The 16,896-nt window shown below is 37.1% G+C and overlaps 1 protein-coding gene across 4 annotated transcripts in view; it reads right to left on the reverse strand.

Moving 5' to 3' along the window:
- Positions 1-16,896, reverse strand: part of LOC126253197 (centromere-associated protein E-like) — a 178,394-nt gene that overhangs the window by 41,770 nt on the left and 119,728 nt on the right. For 3 of the 4 annotated variants that reach the window (XM_049954365.1, XM_049954363.1, XM_049954364.1), the window contains 3 exons: positions 6,056-12,333; positions 2,102-2,355; positions 1,522-1,658 (listed from right to left, as the gene is read on the reverse strand). In XM_049954365.1, coding sequence (XP_049810322.1) covers positions 1,522-1,658; positions 2,102-2,355; positions 6,056-12,333 — 6,669 coding nt within the window. Of the gene's footprint in view, positions 1-1,521; positions 1,659-2,101; positions 2,356-5,824; positions 5,936-6,055; positions 12,334-16,896 lie in introns of those variants that run through there. The other variant, XM_049954366.1, reaches the window with a different exon arrangement.

Genomic DNA, 16,896 nt, shown 5'->3' on the forward strand with positions numbered 1-16,896 from the left:
ATGACCCTGGAAAACAGTAAAAGCTAGGTTAAAGTTCAGGGATGTCTGTTGAGATCATTCCCAATGGAAGAAGGCCTATGACAGGGAGACCCATTATCCCCAGTAATATTCAAGCTGGTGTTAGAGAATGCAGTCAGATCAATAACCACAAACCCAGAAGGCAATATTCACAATAGACTACTGCAAATCTTAGACTTAGATGATGTAATAATAAGTGCTACAAGTACGGAGGCACTTACATGAGCCTTCTAAGAGTTTGAAGCTGCTGCCAAGAATCTTGGTTTAGAAATCTAAGTATATGGTAACTGAGAGAGTTAGAAGAAACACAGATGATCTACAGTTAGAAGGGTACAACTCTGAAAGAGTAGATAGCTTTATTATCTTGGCTCGATAATAACATCAGAAAAGAAAGTGGAGGCAGATATAACAAACCGAATTAAGGCTGCCAATAGACCACATAAAGCACTACAGACCATGCTCAAAAGTAAGAACCTAAGTAGGAAACTAAAGCTGACACTCTACAAAACAGTGATCAAACCAGTTCTTATGTATGGCAGCGAGACATGGGTATTGACAGAGGCTTTGGAGAAGAAGCTAAATATATTGGAAAGGAAAGTGCCGAGGAAGATTTTTGGTCCTGTAAAAAAAGGTGAGATACGTTGAATTAGGAGTAATGAAGAAATATGGGCTCTGTACAAAGAACGTGATTTGGTAACCTCAATCAAAATGGGAAGGCTAAGATGGTTAGGATATGTCCAGCGTATGACAGAATAAAGGCTCCTGAAGAAGAAGATGATGATGATGGGACATCCTGGTGGTAGGAGGAGGAGAGTACAACCGCATGTGAGATGGTTGGAATATGATGTGGAAGCCAACCAGAGAGTAGTGGGAATGAGGAGATGGTGCAAGCGTGCTGAAGACCAAGACGATTGGAAATCTGTGATTGATGAGGACAAGGTCCTCAGAGGACCATAGTGCCATGGATTAAATAAGTTAGTAAGAATCTCATAAATGAACTACACACCTGTGTTACAACTTGAACTAGATTTATGAACATGAATTGGAAAAGACAAGATCCAGCACCTTTATTTACAGTTATCGTTAAGTGGGTTGACTTTAATGTTTCTAAAGTGTCTGTCTAATTGCAATAAGAATAAGTATTACGAGCACTAGCAGACAAACTTTATATGCAAACTCCTAATTTTAGCTTTTTAAGCCTAAAGAATCACACAGGCTTTCCCTTCCTCTTTCTGATGATCACACAGGCTTTACCTTCCTCTTTCTGATACTGTTATCACTGGACTTGGCTCCATTAACCAATTTTTAAATACAATATTAGCAAATATCATAAAAAAACAGAAGAAAATGAAAAACAAATGAAAGCAAAAAGAAATATTGACACGTAAGTAAATATATGGCTGAAATGGATGAAATAATGTTTTTTACTTGCTTAAATATTTTCAAATAAATTAAGAAGACATGACAGCTACTTATATAAAAATACTCATCTCAAGTACTCACACAATGTATAGCTGGCATCAAGCACAATGCCACTTCCTCTATGCTGAAGCAACTGTATCTGCTCACTGTGTCGCTGTTCACTTTCGTCCTTCAATGTGACATCTCGTCTGTAGTCTACACTATGTAGTTGGGACAGCCTTTGGTAGCAGGAGAGGACAAAATACAGGGTTAAAATAACAAATACAGCAGATAATTCTAGAAAGCAGCTGGATTCTTTCTATGGAAAGCATATCACCAAACTGATGCTAAAACAAGAATACTTCCTTATCTTCAAGCTAAAACAAGAATTATTTTAAGTCTAATAAATATTCACATGTGATTGAGAACTACCGTGCAACCAAATTTAAGATGTTTCAAACAATGGTCTGTAGCCAATACAAAGAGAAAGGTAATATGATAAGTTTAAGTTTTTTTATTCATTTAAGCTTTCACTAAATAGTCTGCAAATTTGTACTAGAGTGTTGTGCTTAGCAATGTGGAAGCTCATACATGAACTAAACAACTATGTGATACAAACAGAACATAAATGGCAAAAATACAATGTAACATCTTTATTTACTAGATCAATGAAACTACTAACTTATCTGCAAGAGCCTGAAGATCTTCCTTAGCCTCCTCAGACTGAGGAGGTACTGGTGTTTGTCCCACTTGAACCAGTTCAGACTGATCCAATGAGGCTGCACCACTCAAAAGAGAGTGGTGTGGGGACGAAAGTGACACACTTCGAACTGGTGTGGAGGTCGCTGATATTTTCCCCAACTTATTTCGAAGGTCCTCGTTAACTTTTAAGGCATTCGAAAGTCTTAGTTGAAGAGTATCACGCTCCTCTAACAACTGATGACAGAAAAAAATAAACATGATCAGCAAAACATGTATGTGTTATACTTGTATGCATCTGAAATAAGCCCTAAAATTTATATTATAATGAAAAATAATTATAAAGAGCAATGGAAATTAAAGCACAGTATTCATCAAGCCCAATTTCATGATGAACACCACAATGCTTTAGTATAAGTGATCCATTGCAGGTAAGCACTATTGGCAGTGTAGACCTTAATCAACCAGTTATGAGAATTGGCATACTCTAACTGAATGTGAAATCTAGCCAATAGTGTAATTAACATTTTGCACATATAAAGCCAACCAAGACATGAAGACCAATTTGATTATTGTCAAACATATTAAAACTTAGCCTTCTGCCACAATGTGTGTGATGAAGTGGAACATGCGGATCGTTTTTAGTTGCAGTGTGGGACTACTTGACCTTAGACCTGCTTAAAATTCCTCTTCCACATAGTTCCAGGTCATTTAACATCTATACTTTTGTGGCTCACACTCAGCTTTACCACACTGCATCAGATGTTATCCTTTCACCTTGTTCTGGATTTTTTCCCCTTCCTCCAGTCTGATTGGGTCTTCTGGACAAAGATTTGAAACACAGTCAGTTTTCAAGCATCGTACGTACACGTGCAGTCCAATGTAGCATTCTCTTCCTCAGTACCCTGTGGTTTTTGTAAAGCATGTGTAGTTCTTCATTTTTTCAAATTCTCCAAACTAGGGGGCACTCACTTTTGAATTGAAAAATGTTCATTTTGTATTTTCTTTCAAGTATTAGCAGCTATTTTTCATCTTTGTTTCCAAGAGTGTCTCAACCACATAGCAGAATAGGCTCAATGACTGGTAGAGATATTTGAGTAGTGTGTTTTCTGCTGTGATATACTAGTTTTTAAATCTGTGCAAGAACACCAGGAGCAATGTAGTTACTGATATAATGTTCAGAAGTGATAGAAATTGTGACCATTAGACTTAATTTGTTTAAATGTCTCCATAAGATTTAGTTCATTGCTTAGGTATTCATCTCAGTCAAGAAGGGGTCATTCCTAATTATACTGTTAAGTGCCATTTTTTGTCACTCTACAGAAGTTCAATAAATCATAATACAAGGGGGTGGGCATAGAAAGGGGACATAAAACTCTACTACTGTAAGACCACTTATATGTTGAACCACATATATCTGTAAAGTTATTTACAAGTATAATAGTACTAATCATGTGTGAAAAATGTGCACAAAGCCACATTTTCCTTAATATTGTGGAATCAGTGCAAGAGGATTGTGCACTGTGGTTTCACTGTGGTCATTATCATTTCCCTCATTCCCTATTCCATTCATGAATGATGCAAAGAAAGAATGACTGCTGACAAATATCTGTTTTTATGTTGCCAAGGTAAATATGTATGAGCAAAACCACAGTTTAATCCTAGTTTAATTAAACAACGATAAAATAAACTTACACTATGTGAGATAAACCACTGTTTAATTAAACAATAATAAAATATACCTTTCATTATATCACTCTGTTACCACATACAAGTCCTACCCCGTAGTAATAACCCTCTCAAAGCATTAAACACTGCACAGTTGCATCACATCCTTGGCAACCTCTTATTTCATTACTAATTATCTCATAGACAACTGCCTCATTGGGGTATTGTGCTGCCAGCTCGGAATCTGGGTAATTTTCTTGCACGTATCATAAATTTCTTCTCACTTAGCTTGCTGTTTATTTTATATTACTGCAACTCATTTGGATTTGCGACAACACAACTTATTACTTTGTTAGCTGAAGCAATAATTAACAAATAGGTACTGGCTTACAATTGTAAAACAACAATGGAACACTAAAAAAATAATGTTATCTGTGATTAGCGCACTTTGTACAAAGGCGTGCCTGCCCAAGGATTAATTATGTATCGAGTAGTATATGCTAGGAAGTGTTGATTCCAGTGACAAATCTGGTATGTTAAGCGTATACTTTGTTCACTAAACAACTGTGTGGAACTGTACTGAATGCCTCCTGGAAGTCAAGGAGCATGTCACCAACCTGATACCTTTGTCTTTGACACTCTGTTCCACATGATCTCTGCTAACAACGGCTATGTTTATTTTTAAAACTGAGATTTTTATTTTCCAAATATGTCTTAATATGCATGTTCCATAATACTAAAAACTAGCATCAAAGTGGTTGTTGAACTGTTGGGTTGGTGCATAATTTCGTAGTGTTTTACGATCAGTTTAATAAACACAACAGATACACATGGCAGAGACTTTAGTCACCATCACTATTTTCAACAGTATGCTAATGCTGGGATAACTTTTTGATTCTACGACTGTATAAATCATATGTTTTGAGGTGAAACCATGTTTGGAGTGCATTTTCATCCAGGAGGTAAGTTTCTTAAAGGCCGGTCGATAGAGAGTGGAAAAGATGAAAACCTGACGACACAAGATCAGGTTAACAAGGTGGGTATGGGAAGACTTGCCAACTTAACTCATGTACAGTGTTTTTTGTCAGTCTATCAGAATGTAGGCAGGTGTTATCGTGGAGTAGCACCACTTCATCCAGTCTTCCTGATTGTTGCTCTTGGAGTGTGTCTGCAAAATGTCTCAGGTGTTGACAATAAATGTCAGCAGTGATGGTTACAGCTTGTGGAAGCAATTCGTGGCAACCACACCATAGTTGTTCCACCAGATGAATAACATTATCTTTTGTGGATGTGCACAGGTCTTTGTACCGGGAGTTGCTGCTTTGTTTGGGCTCAACCATTCTTTTCTTTTCCTAAGTTAGCATAAGGACACCATTTCTCATCAACAGTGACAATGCAGGATACAAATGTTTGGTGTTGTTCACAAGCCAATTGGCAACAAGCAAGCAGAGGTGCACATATGCCCACCAGTTGATTTTTGTGATTTTGGCTTAGACCCATAAATCCGATTCTGAACCTTCCCCATTGTATGCAAATATTGCACAAGGGTGGAATGATCACAGTTCATCACAGTTGCCAGTTCTCGAGTAAACTGACATTGTGGATTAATGCATTTAAACTATTTCCATCAAAACATGAAGCTCTTCCTAAATGTGTAAAGTCATTATTGTCAAAAAGGTCCTCCTTAAAAGGAGAAAACCACTTTCTTGCCATGCCCTGTCAAATGGCATTATCCCCATACATGATGCAAATGTTTCTGGCTACTTTCACTGTTGTCACCCCTCTACAGAACTCAAACACAAGAATATGTCAGAAATATTCTAATTATCCCACTTGGCACTCCCATTTTCTAGCACCCACAACTCCACTTAGCACTCCGTTTTCTAGCGCCCACAATTCCAACACTATCTTCAAATGACAATACATAAACTCAAATAGCAACAGTGAACTACAAATAAACAATGACAATCAATAAACAAACCTAAAGCAACCGGAATACAACAGGCAAAACAAAAATGCTACAAACTTGTAGACCAACCTAATATAGGAGCATCCTTTTCTGTTCATTTTAAGACTTTCAGATGCAGGGCAGTTCACTAATAGATGAACGTGTTAAGTAACCAGAAGAGAGAGAAATCGGATTACACAGCTACAACATGAAGAGAAGAGAGAGATTATCACCAGTTTTCTGGGGTAGTCTGATGTGAAATGGACAAATTGTAAAGAACCAAACTGTAGCAATATTACATAAATTATAATGCTTACTTACCTGCATGAGTTCTAAAGTCAATTCATCACATCTAACGTCTCTTTGGTGTAACATATATAATGCAACATCCAATTCATTTTGCTTGCCTTCAGCCATTTCCTGAGCAATATTATCATTGCTTATCTGTGCCATATCTGAAACATCTGAAGCAGTTTCTGCCTGTTGTAACCTGAAGCTCTGATATTCCAGTTCATGAAGAGCAACCTTCTGCTCTAGTTCAGCAACTTTTTGCTCCAGATGAGAAACTTTCAGCAATTCTGCATGGAGTTTTTCAGTAAGGTGGCCGATTTTTTCATCCTTGTCAGCAATTTTTATTTTTAGATTTTTTATATCCTCTTCCTTCACACAAAGTAATTCATTTGAAGTCCTCTCTTTTTCAGCCAGCACAATTCTTAAATTCTGTATGTCCTCATCTTTAGCAAATATCAAGCTTTCCATTTGTCTCTCTGTTTCATAAATTCTTTGTCTCTCATTTTCCACATCCTGATTCTTTTCATACAAGCACTCTTCAAATTTCTGCTCTTTTTCTAGTAATTTTGTTTGTAATTCCATTATATCATTCTCTTTAGCTGCAATTACTTCCTCAAGCTGTTTATGAGAAAGGTGCAATGAGGTTCCTTCCTCCTTTTGCAACAATGTTTGCAACTGACAAATTTCTTGTTTCTTTTCTGCAAGCATTTCTTCATAGTCCTGAATTACTTTAGCCATTTGAGTCTTCACTTTGGTAACATTCTCTGTATCTGAAGTCTGCTGGATACTTGTCTCCAGGTTTTTCATGTCTCTTTCCTGTAGTATTTCATTTTGTTTCTGAAGCTCATTTCTAAGTCTTTCGATTTCAATGTTCAAATCCTTTTCCGAAATAAAGTGTTTATTTCTGTCACTCTCAAGCAGTAACTGGAAAGCTTCAAGTTCAGAAGTTTTTTCATTTAAGGCTGTAGCCAGAGTCTCTACTTTATTCTCCAGCTCTTGCAATGTCATATAGGTGCAAAGTGTCTGTGTAAGGATAGATTTTTTCAGATAAGTGCTTTCCGTTTCAGTTTCTTTCTCCAATTTAACAACTTGTTTATCGTCTTTAGTGCCTGAATTTGTAGAAAGATTTTCGATGTCGGTTTTCCTTTCTATTATTTGCAATGACAATTTTTCATTTAGGGATACATTTTCAGTTTTCAGGAAATCTAAAGTAGTATTTAGACTCTGAATATGTTCCTGTAAGCTGCACAGCTCATGTCTTAAAGCAGAACACTCATTTGATAAACCTAGATTTTGTTCTTCCAGTTGTTCCTTTTGGATAGTTAGCTCCTGTATTTTACCATTATTTTCTTCTGCAATTGCTTTAAAATCCTCCTTTTCCCTGCAATGCACATTTAAGTCTGAAACAATTTTCTGATTTTCATCAATTAGCATAATATTTTCTTTTTCTAGCTTACTGAGCTTTTGCAAGCATTGTTTGTACTCATTCTCAATAGTAATATACTTCTGGATATCTGCTGACATTCTATTTAGGTCAGTACAAGCTTTGTCATATTGCTCTTTCACCTTCTCATAGTCTAGTTTCAGTTCTTCAATTTCAGCATTCTGATCACCAACAGATACATTATTTCTACAGACATTCTCAATCTGTAGCCTCAAGTTTCTTTGCTCTTCCAAGAGCATTTGCAGATTCTCATTATCAGCAGCCAGAGCTGCAATTTGCTGCTCCAGCTCATCGATTTTAGAATTGTCTGATATTTCCAATTGCTTTTCTCTTAAGCTCTCATTATCTACAAAAGCTTCTCGTGCTGACTTTTCTTCTATTAACTCTGAAATCTTCCAATGGAGACCTTCAATTTCATTGCTGAGTTCTCGGTTTTTGCGTTCTCTCATTTCAACTTCTATGTCTTGCTTTTCTTTCATTTCAAGAAACCTTTCATTTGCTGAAGTTAACACATCAATTTGCTTCAAAAGTGACTCCTTTTCCACCTTTGTTGCTTCTCTTTCATTCTTGTACTCTTTCAGTTCTTTTTCTAGGGTGTCAATCTGAATTTTAAGCTCTTCTTCGATTGCAGAGTCCAAGTTGCAGAATCCATCAGCTGTCTTTAAAGCTAATTCTTGATTTTCTCTCATCAAATTCTCATTTTTAAGTTTGAAATCTTTCAGTTTTTTGAGGAGCTTGCCATTTCTTATTTGAGCTGCCTGCAATTCTTCTGATAATTTTGTCTTTTCACTTTCTAGTTCTCTTACTTGTTTTTCCAAATCTGCAACATGCGTCTTCATAAAAGTATTTGCATCAACAGCAGAGAAAGTTTCTTGTTGCTTCTGCATGTGCTCCTCTTCAAGCCTTGCTTCATTTGCACTCCATCCCCAGCCATCATCATCATCTACTGTTTCTATTGTGTCCGTAGGTTCTAAAGGAGAGTAATGCAAGCCAAAAACAAAAGACTTTCTCTGGCAAGTTTCAATTGCTTCCTCAGGCATACCATCAATTTCTAATGGCTCTGGTACATTGGACAGTCTCTGGTTCATGTCACTACTGTCTAATGCTGCTGCTGAGAAAGAATGTTCTGCAGCCAATGATGAGTTTACATTTAACTCGATTTTCTCTAAGGCTTTATTTCTCTCAGTTTTAATTACTTCTAGTTCTATTTCCAGTTTCTTTAGTTTATCTGTTAAAAGTCTGTATTCTTCCCCTGTAGGTCTAGGTTCATCTACCAGCTGCTGACCAGTGAAAGCACTTGGATTCTGCAAATTCGGCAGATGCTCAGTCTCTTTCATGTTAACACATTCAACAGCTTTGTTAATAATTTCAGAGACTTCACTTTCAGCTGTAGATTTGATGAGTTCTTGATAAATTTTATATCTTTCTTGTTTCAAATCTGATATGCATTGTTGATAGCTAACGCACAAATCCTTGAACTGCAATAGCTCTTCAACAGAATTTGAGGACTGCTGAAGTTTTGCTTCTTTATCTTTTACTTCATTTTCTAGAAGACCCACCTTACACTTCATTTCCTCTATATGCTCTTGTGATTTTAGAAGGTCTGACTTAAGTATGTCAATCTCTTCATTTAATTCTGAAACACTTTTGCTCATATCGTCACTTCTTGCTTCCTGGAAAGAAGGACTGCTTGTATTTTTATTCACTGATGAAAATGCATCTCCGCAGACCTCAGGCGAAGGCACACCTTCGTTTGATCCAAACTGCAACTGAAGCAACCTTTGTTGATAAGTATGTAATTCATTATCTTTTTGTGACAATAAGGTTTTCAATTTGTCAATCTCAGCAGACAAGTTTTTAATGTATTCCTCTTTACAAAGTTTGGAATCATTGTATTTTTCATCATCTGTGACTACTGGGTCAGTTTCTTGTTGTATCTTCTGGTGATCAGTGAAAAGTTGACTAACTGTCGATCTTTCACTTGGCTGGTTGTCTGCAGAAGAATTAAATTTTCTTTCTTCCTCTAATTCACTTATCCGTGAACTGGCAAGTCTAAGATTCTCATTTAAAGACTCAATTTCATCCTCAAGTGTTACCTTGACATCATTCAGCTTTTCGAGCTGTTCGTTAATATAGCGTTTTTCATTTTCTGATATTTCTAACTGATGACTTAAGCTCTTTAAGTCAGATTCCAAAGTTTCTCTGTGAATATTTTCCTGTTCACTTCTTGCTTTCAGATTGTGTGCATACTCTGTGGCTGACTGTTTGAGTTCAATTTCCAAGGACTCGATTTTCTCAAGAGCAGCAGTATATGAGACCTCAAATGAAGACAGTCTTTCCACATCTTTCTGCAAGCTCTTTGTGGTCATTTCTGCTGACAGTAAATATTTCTGTAAGGACTCATTTTCATCTTTCATTTCACATATTCTCCTACTGAGATCTCCATTTTCCTCTTCTGTCTCATACAAACGTTTCTTGAATGTTTCTACACTTCTCATGAGGTTAGATATTTGTGCTTCCAAAATTTCCTCACTTTCTTCAACTTCTTCTTTCTTCCTGTCAGCTTCCATCAACATATCTCTTAATGTTTCAAATTTTACTTCTAACGATCTACGCCTTTCTTCCATATTGCAAAGACCTTCCTCCAAATGTGCAGCTCTTTCTCTACTCTTTGTCAGTTCCTGTTCTAGTGCCTCTAAATAAGCTTCCCGTTCTTGCAGCTTTGCTTCCATTGCAGAAGAAGTCATTCGATAATTCTCAGACATACTGCTTATCTGCTCTTCAAGATCAGCAATTCTTGCATTTTTCTGTGCAGCTGACTCCTCCAAACTTGACAATCTTTCAAGTTGCAGCTGAAGATCTGATAATTTTGCATCCTTCTCCACATTTACTTTTATAAGAGTCTCCACTTCATTAGATTTTTTTGTGGCATCAGTTTCCATAAGTGATAATTTACCATGGAGCTCTACCAATTCATTTTCAAGCTCTACCCGTTTCATCAATATATTTTTATTTTCTTCCGTTAATTCATTTTTGAGTATATCTTTAGCAGTAAGTTCTTCTTGCAATTTATTGATGTCTTTCATAAGACTATTGATCTTTTCTTCTCTTTCCTTCATTTCTGCACTCATTTCCTGCATGATACAGCTTGTATTATTCCTCTCCTCAGATACCAGCTGAAGTTGCTGCTGTAGTTCTGCACATGTCTGAGTAAGATTAGAAATTTCATTCTCAAGTTCACTGCATTTGTGACTATATTTCCTCAGGTCATCATCCTTTTCCTGTAACTGTTTATGCAGTGAAAGTATTTCACTTTCTTGCTGAGCACTAATATTTTCCTGAAGAGATTTTCCAATAGCAGCCTCTTGCTCCTTTGACTGATTTGCTGCTTCCCATAATTTTTCTTTCTCTTCATAATTTCGGACAACAACTGCTTTGGCTTTCAGGCATTTTGCAAGCTTTTTGTTTTTTGAAATTTGCTCTGTAATTTTCTGTTCAAGTTCACTGATAGTTTTATCTTTATTGCTCAGCTCATCCAATTTCCTTGCAAGATCTTCTTTGACATTAGAAAGTTCATCATCTTTCTTTTTCTGAATTTCAAAATTTTCCTCAAACTCAGCAGCAACCTTTTCCATGTATGACAATTTTTCACTCATTTCTTTTAAAGCAGTGTTGTTTTGTTCAGTAGTGCCAATAAGCATTTGATTTTCTGAAATCAAACCGACACACTTTTCTCCAATTACTGACAAAGCAACCTCCAGTTTTCCACAAATGCTGTTGTTCACATCAATGCTGCCTAAGCCAATTCTATTAATAACATAATCAACTTGTACTGATAAATTTTGCATTCGTATGTTCAAACTATTCAGTTCTTGTTCTTTGTCATTAAAAGCAAGTTTCAGTTCCAAATATTCAGAATTGACTTTTTCTAATTCCTGTGTTCTACACATAAGTTCAGCTGCAAGTTCCTGATGTTGCTTATCTACTTCTTGTTCTAGTTCTTGTAGCTTCTGAGAAACATCCAACAAGGCAACATCTTTACTTTCCAGAGCTTTTTGTTGCTCCTTTACCTTATCTTTCAGTTTATTAATAGCTTCATCTCGTGTGGCAAGAATTCGATACTGCTCACTTAGCTTTGCTTCTAGCTCCTCAGAAATTTCTTTCTGAAATCTAAGTTGTGTAGATATGACCTGATTTTCATTTATCACATCTTCTAAATGTCTTTCTAGTTGAACTTTTTCATTTCCCAGTTGCTCCAACCTATCCTCTACTTCAGAGCATCGCTTCTTCCATTCATTTAAGTCTCCTGCCATCTCTCCAAGTTCTTTCACAATTTCAGAAATTTTATTACCATCGTCATTACTTTCTTCTCTTTCTTGTACCTGATCCCCTAAATTTTCCAATTTTGAAATAATTTCCAGTTGTAATTCCATTTCTTCTTCTCTTTGTCTGAGTTTCTCATTTAACTCTGATATTATTTCTCTTTGTTCTGCAATTGTTTTCCTTGCATGTTCAAGTTCACTTTCAAGAGGTTTCAATGATATTTCCAAATTGGAAGAATCCTTCTCCTCTTTTTCTGACAGTTCCTGTACATCCCACTTTTCATGTTTTTCATGAAACTGGTTTGAGAATTGCTCATCATTTTTAAGAGGCTGATTATGAAACTGAACTAAAGCTGTTTTCATATTTTCTAGTTCACTGGCAAGATCATCCTTTTGTTTCAACAACATGTCAACTTGCTCCTCAAGTTCCACTGCCTTCAGTTCAGCTGTGACCTTACAGTTCTCAGTTTCTGATATGATTTGTTGCAGGTCTGCTACTTTGGCTTCAAGTGAGTTTGTTGCATGTGACTTCTCTTGTAGTGCTGTGAAAGAAAGAAATGTTTGTATTAAAAAAAGCAGGATGAATTAAAACAAATAACTTATGTAAGGAAACAATGATCCCATGGGCTATCTAGTTAAAATATTCCCTTAAAACAGTTCTTCTACATTGTATATACTTTGGGGAAGCAAGATAATGTTTATGAAATTGGTTTGTTGTGGCAGTATACAGGGTGATTCTGTGATGACATTACAAACTTTCGAGGATGATGGAAATCGTACAGGGTAAAGGACGCTGGTTTGGAAATATTTGAGTTGAAAGTTATAAGCGAAAATCTTTCTGATACCTTTGATGGTGGACCTCTTATGTAAGCTCTCTGCTTTCCATATTTTGGGAGGAGGTAGTATGGACCAAAACAAGAAAAATTTTTCTTAACACAGGCTCTAAAATGCATACCTTAAATGCTGTGAGCACTTGTTCAGCATAAGAGATGTGTTTCACAGTAGCAAAGACAAACAAATGCTCATAGCTCCTAAGGTATGCACATTAGAGCCCATGTTTATTCAGTATTTTTCTTTGCTTTGGTCCATACTATCTCCTCCCAAAATATGTACAGCAAAGACCTTGCAGTACATGAGATCCACTGTCAGAGGTATCAGAACAATTTTCGCTTATAACTTTCAACTTGGTTGTTTCTGGACCCTGGCTCCCTATCTCAAATTGATACATTTATCCTTTGCCATCATCCTTAAAAGTTTTTAACACAGGGTGTATACATGGACAAGGGAAAAAATCCCAGATTTTTCCCCAGTTAGAAATACACTTTCTTCTGGGCAAAAATACACTTTTTCCATGTTAAATTACAGTTTTCTTTTCCTCAGAACTGTAAAACTTATTAATCCTTTGAATTGTTATGGTTTTATGCACCGGCGTGGAATTTCCCGGCACTTTAGAAAACGAAACTCAGGAAAAAAACACGTTTTGGAAAGGTCTGTAATGTGCAGCAACATGTACACTGCATATCTTCGCATTATGAAAGTATAAATTCGAATTCCATCAAACACCGCAGGTTACTTTCCAAAGCATCAAAATCGATATTGCAATGCGCTTTTGTAAGCCAGTCATAGCTCATGTCACGTGACCTCACCAGCTGATGACAGCAGATATTCAGAGCAAACATACAAATAGGAGAAGTTAATGGTTTAAATTAACACACATAGTGTTGCTACAAGAAAACCAATGCTTTCACATATAATATTGGTATTGAAGATTAATAAGCTGCAAGAGAAGCTAAGCTTTCACATATAATGTTGATCTTTTTTGCACGTTTAAGATATATCAAACAAACATGCCAATAAATTTTTTAATAATGACATAAATGTCTGCTCATCTGGTCTCAAAATTCTTATAAATGGTCATCCTCAGAGCTGATTTTTTAAATGAGAATCAAATGCTTTGTGATTTAAGAAATTCATCGTACATTCTCGCAGATATTTCAACTTGCATAAAAGGAAATTTACTTTGAAAGTAACACTTTTCAAACCACCATTCGCAATATTTTCCCGCGACCTGTTAGAAATAGGTTTGTTTCAGCAATTGCCAGAGAGCGCCAAATAACAGGTGTCACTCCGCTTGCACAGCGACGATGATGCAGGAAGCCCGTATGTTTGTACGTGTAAAACATTAAAAGATCTTACATTGTGTCATAACAGAAACAAGACATGAGAGGATACGCCAAGAGCATCTGAATTTTATGAACCACACTAAAATGCATAATTCGGCTTAAAGTGCATGTTTGTATGACCAGATTCAGACGTAAATTTTCTTGGAGTACCAGTACTGTATTATCTCAAGTTTGGTTATTTATCATAGCGTAATGCAATACACTTGGAAATGAGACACTTCAAGTGGTAAAGGAGTTTTGCTATTTGGGGAGCAAAATAACTGACGATGGTCGAAGTAGAGAGGATATAAAATGTAGACAGGCAATGGCAAGGAAAGCGTTTCTGAAGAAGAGAAATTTGTTAACATCGAGTATAGATTTAAGTGTCATGAAGTCGTTTCTGAAAGTATTTGTATGGAGTGTAGCCATCTATGGAAGTGAAACATGGATGATAAATAGTTTGGACAAGAAGAGAATTGAAGCCTTCTATATGTCGTGCTACAGAAGAATGCTGAAGATTAGATGGGTAGATCACATAACTAATGAGGAGGTATTGAATAGAATTGGGGAGAGGAGGAGTTTGTGGCACAACTTGACAAGGAGAAGGGACCGGTTGGTAGGACATGTTCTGAGGCATCAAGGGATCACCAATTTAGTATCGGAGGGCAGTGTGGAGGGTAAAAATCTTAGAGGGACACCTGGAGATGAATACACTAAGCAGATTCAGAAGGATGTAGCCTGCAGTACATACTGGGAGATGAAGCAGCTTGCACAGGATACAGTAGCATGGAGAGTTGCATCAAACCAGTCTCAGGACTGAAGACCACAACAACAACAATGCCATACATGCTCGAAGATGAAAACGTGCATCTGAAATGCAGCGAACAATTGAAACTAGCCAATAGTGTGGAATTAACCACTTCGTTTCAAATAAATTGACTGTCTCAGTTGAAAAGATTAATAAAATACAAATTTCTTTAGCAACCCAATAAAAATAACTTCCAGTGTTCTGCAAGGCGATTAATGCTTCACTGTTAGAAATGTGGGAAAAAAATAAAATCTGCAACTAATAACACATTTTGGCCTTCTGAAATTATGTGAATGTGTTTTAATTCACTTGATAACTCCTGGCTACAGAAATCCCTTTTATTTTCATTTGACGTAAGAGCAATAAACGAAGAGGAAACAGCAAAATAACTGAACGTAAACATGGGTCACATGGAGACTACCCACCTCCCCACTAAAACTCAGACTGCTCTGTGTATCAGTCCCGGATCTACAATATTTCCGAACCGGAACAATACTAGTTAGTGGCCCCCCATCTCGCAATCTGTTCAAAGTCTTCCAGGTCGAGTATGACAGGTCTGAACCTTCGGCTATTTCCTCCTTGACTGTTATGTGATTGCCTTCAGCTAGGGAGTCTCACCAAAGCTCCTCTCTGCGAGTTCTGGAAGATGAATGAATTGCCATAGTTTTCTGTAGGAAGCTTTTTCATGACTTCAGTCTTGGCTGTTGAGGGTCATGTCCGAACAAAGGATGTCTAGGGTCAATTTCTTGATTTTTCTTCTCCACTTCTGTTGCAGCTTGCCTTCGAATGCGTGGCAGTGCTATATACCCATAATTTGGTACAGATTATTGACAGGAGTAGGTCGTAAGCAGCCTGTAACAGTGTGTCCTGTCTCGTTCAGGGCTGTATCTACATGTTTAGCACGTGCAGAGTTTTGCCAGATGGGTGCTGCGTATTCTGCGGCGGAGAAACATAGTTCCAAGGCAGATGTTCTAAGCACTTTTGGCTGGGCACCCCAGGTGGTTCCCGTAAGTTTGCGGATGATGATGTTCACGCTTTTACTTTGAGGCTCGTTTCTTCACAGTGGGCTTTGAATGTGAGGGAAAGGTCCATCTTCACCCCAAGGTATTTAGGAGTTTCGCAGTGGAGTAGTTGTTCTCCTCTCCAAGTGATGTTTAGTTTCCTTTTTCCTTCCCTCTTTCTAAGATGGAATGCACAGGTTTTGGTCTTTCCAGGGTTCGGTTTCAGTTGGTTTTCATCGTAATACTTGGCCAAATATTCAAGAGCTGTTGTCAGTTTCAACTCTATTTACTCAAAGGTCTCAACGTGGGCAGCAAGTGCTGTATCATCAGCGTATATGAATGCCTTAGTTGAAGAGTTCATTGGCTGGTCATTTGTGTAGATATTATATAACAGCTGAGACAGCACACTTCCCTGAGGGAGACCATTTTTCTGCATTCTCCATCGACTCTTCTTGTCTTGGAGAGAGACGAAGTATCTCCTGTTTTGCAGCATACACTGAAGGATCTGAGTTAGTCGGTAATCCTATCAATATGCTGAGTCAAATTAAGGATCTGTCCACAGCAAGACCTTCCTGGTCAGAAGCCGGACTGCTCTTTTATGAGTATTTTATCAATATACTCTGATATTCGATTTAGGATCAGCCTTTCCAATACCTTGTACAAATGACAAAGGAATGAAACCAGACGGAAACTTTTTGGGTTTGTTGGTTCTTTCCCAGGCTTTAAAAGTGCTATTACCTTGGCTTTACACAAGATCTTGGGGATTTGCAATTTTAAAATGCAGGTGTTTACAAGGTTTAATATCCACTGTTTTGTGGCAGGTCCAAACTTTTTGATTTGTTCCGTCCATATTTCGTCTAGGCCAGCAGATTTATTACTCTTTATAGTTGTGAAAACTGTTTCCAGTTCTTTTAAGGTAAGAGGGGTGTTGAGATACACCTTTTCATCTGCCTGTCTAATGAATTTAGATTTTTCTGATCCTCCTTTAGTCTTGCCATTGAGAAGCAATTGATAAGCAATTTGGTCAGGGGTTACCTTTGAGAGGTCAGGGGGAGTAATGATTGGGTCATAGTTGAGGGTCTTCAATAATTTCCACGCTTTTCGGCTATTCTGTTTCATATCTAGGTATGATAA

Source organism: Schistocerca nitens, chromosome 4, assembly GCF_023898315.1.
Source record: "Schistocerca nitens isolate TAMUIC-IGC-003100 chromosome 4, iqSchNite1.1, whole genome shotgun sequence".
Classification (NCBI taxonomy): Eukaryota; Metazoa; Arthropoda; class Insecta; order Orthoptera; family Acrididae; genus Schistocerca; species Schistocerca nitens.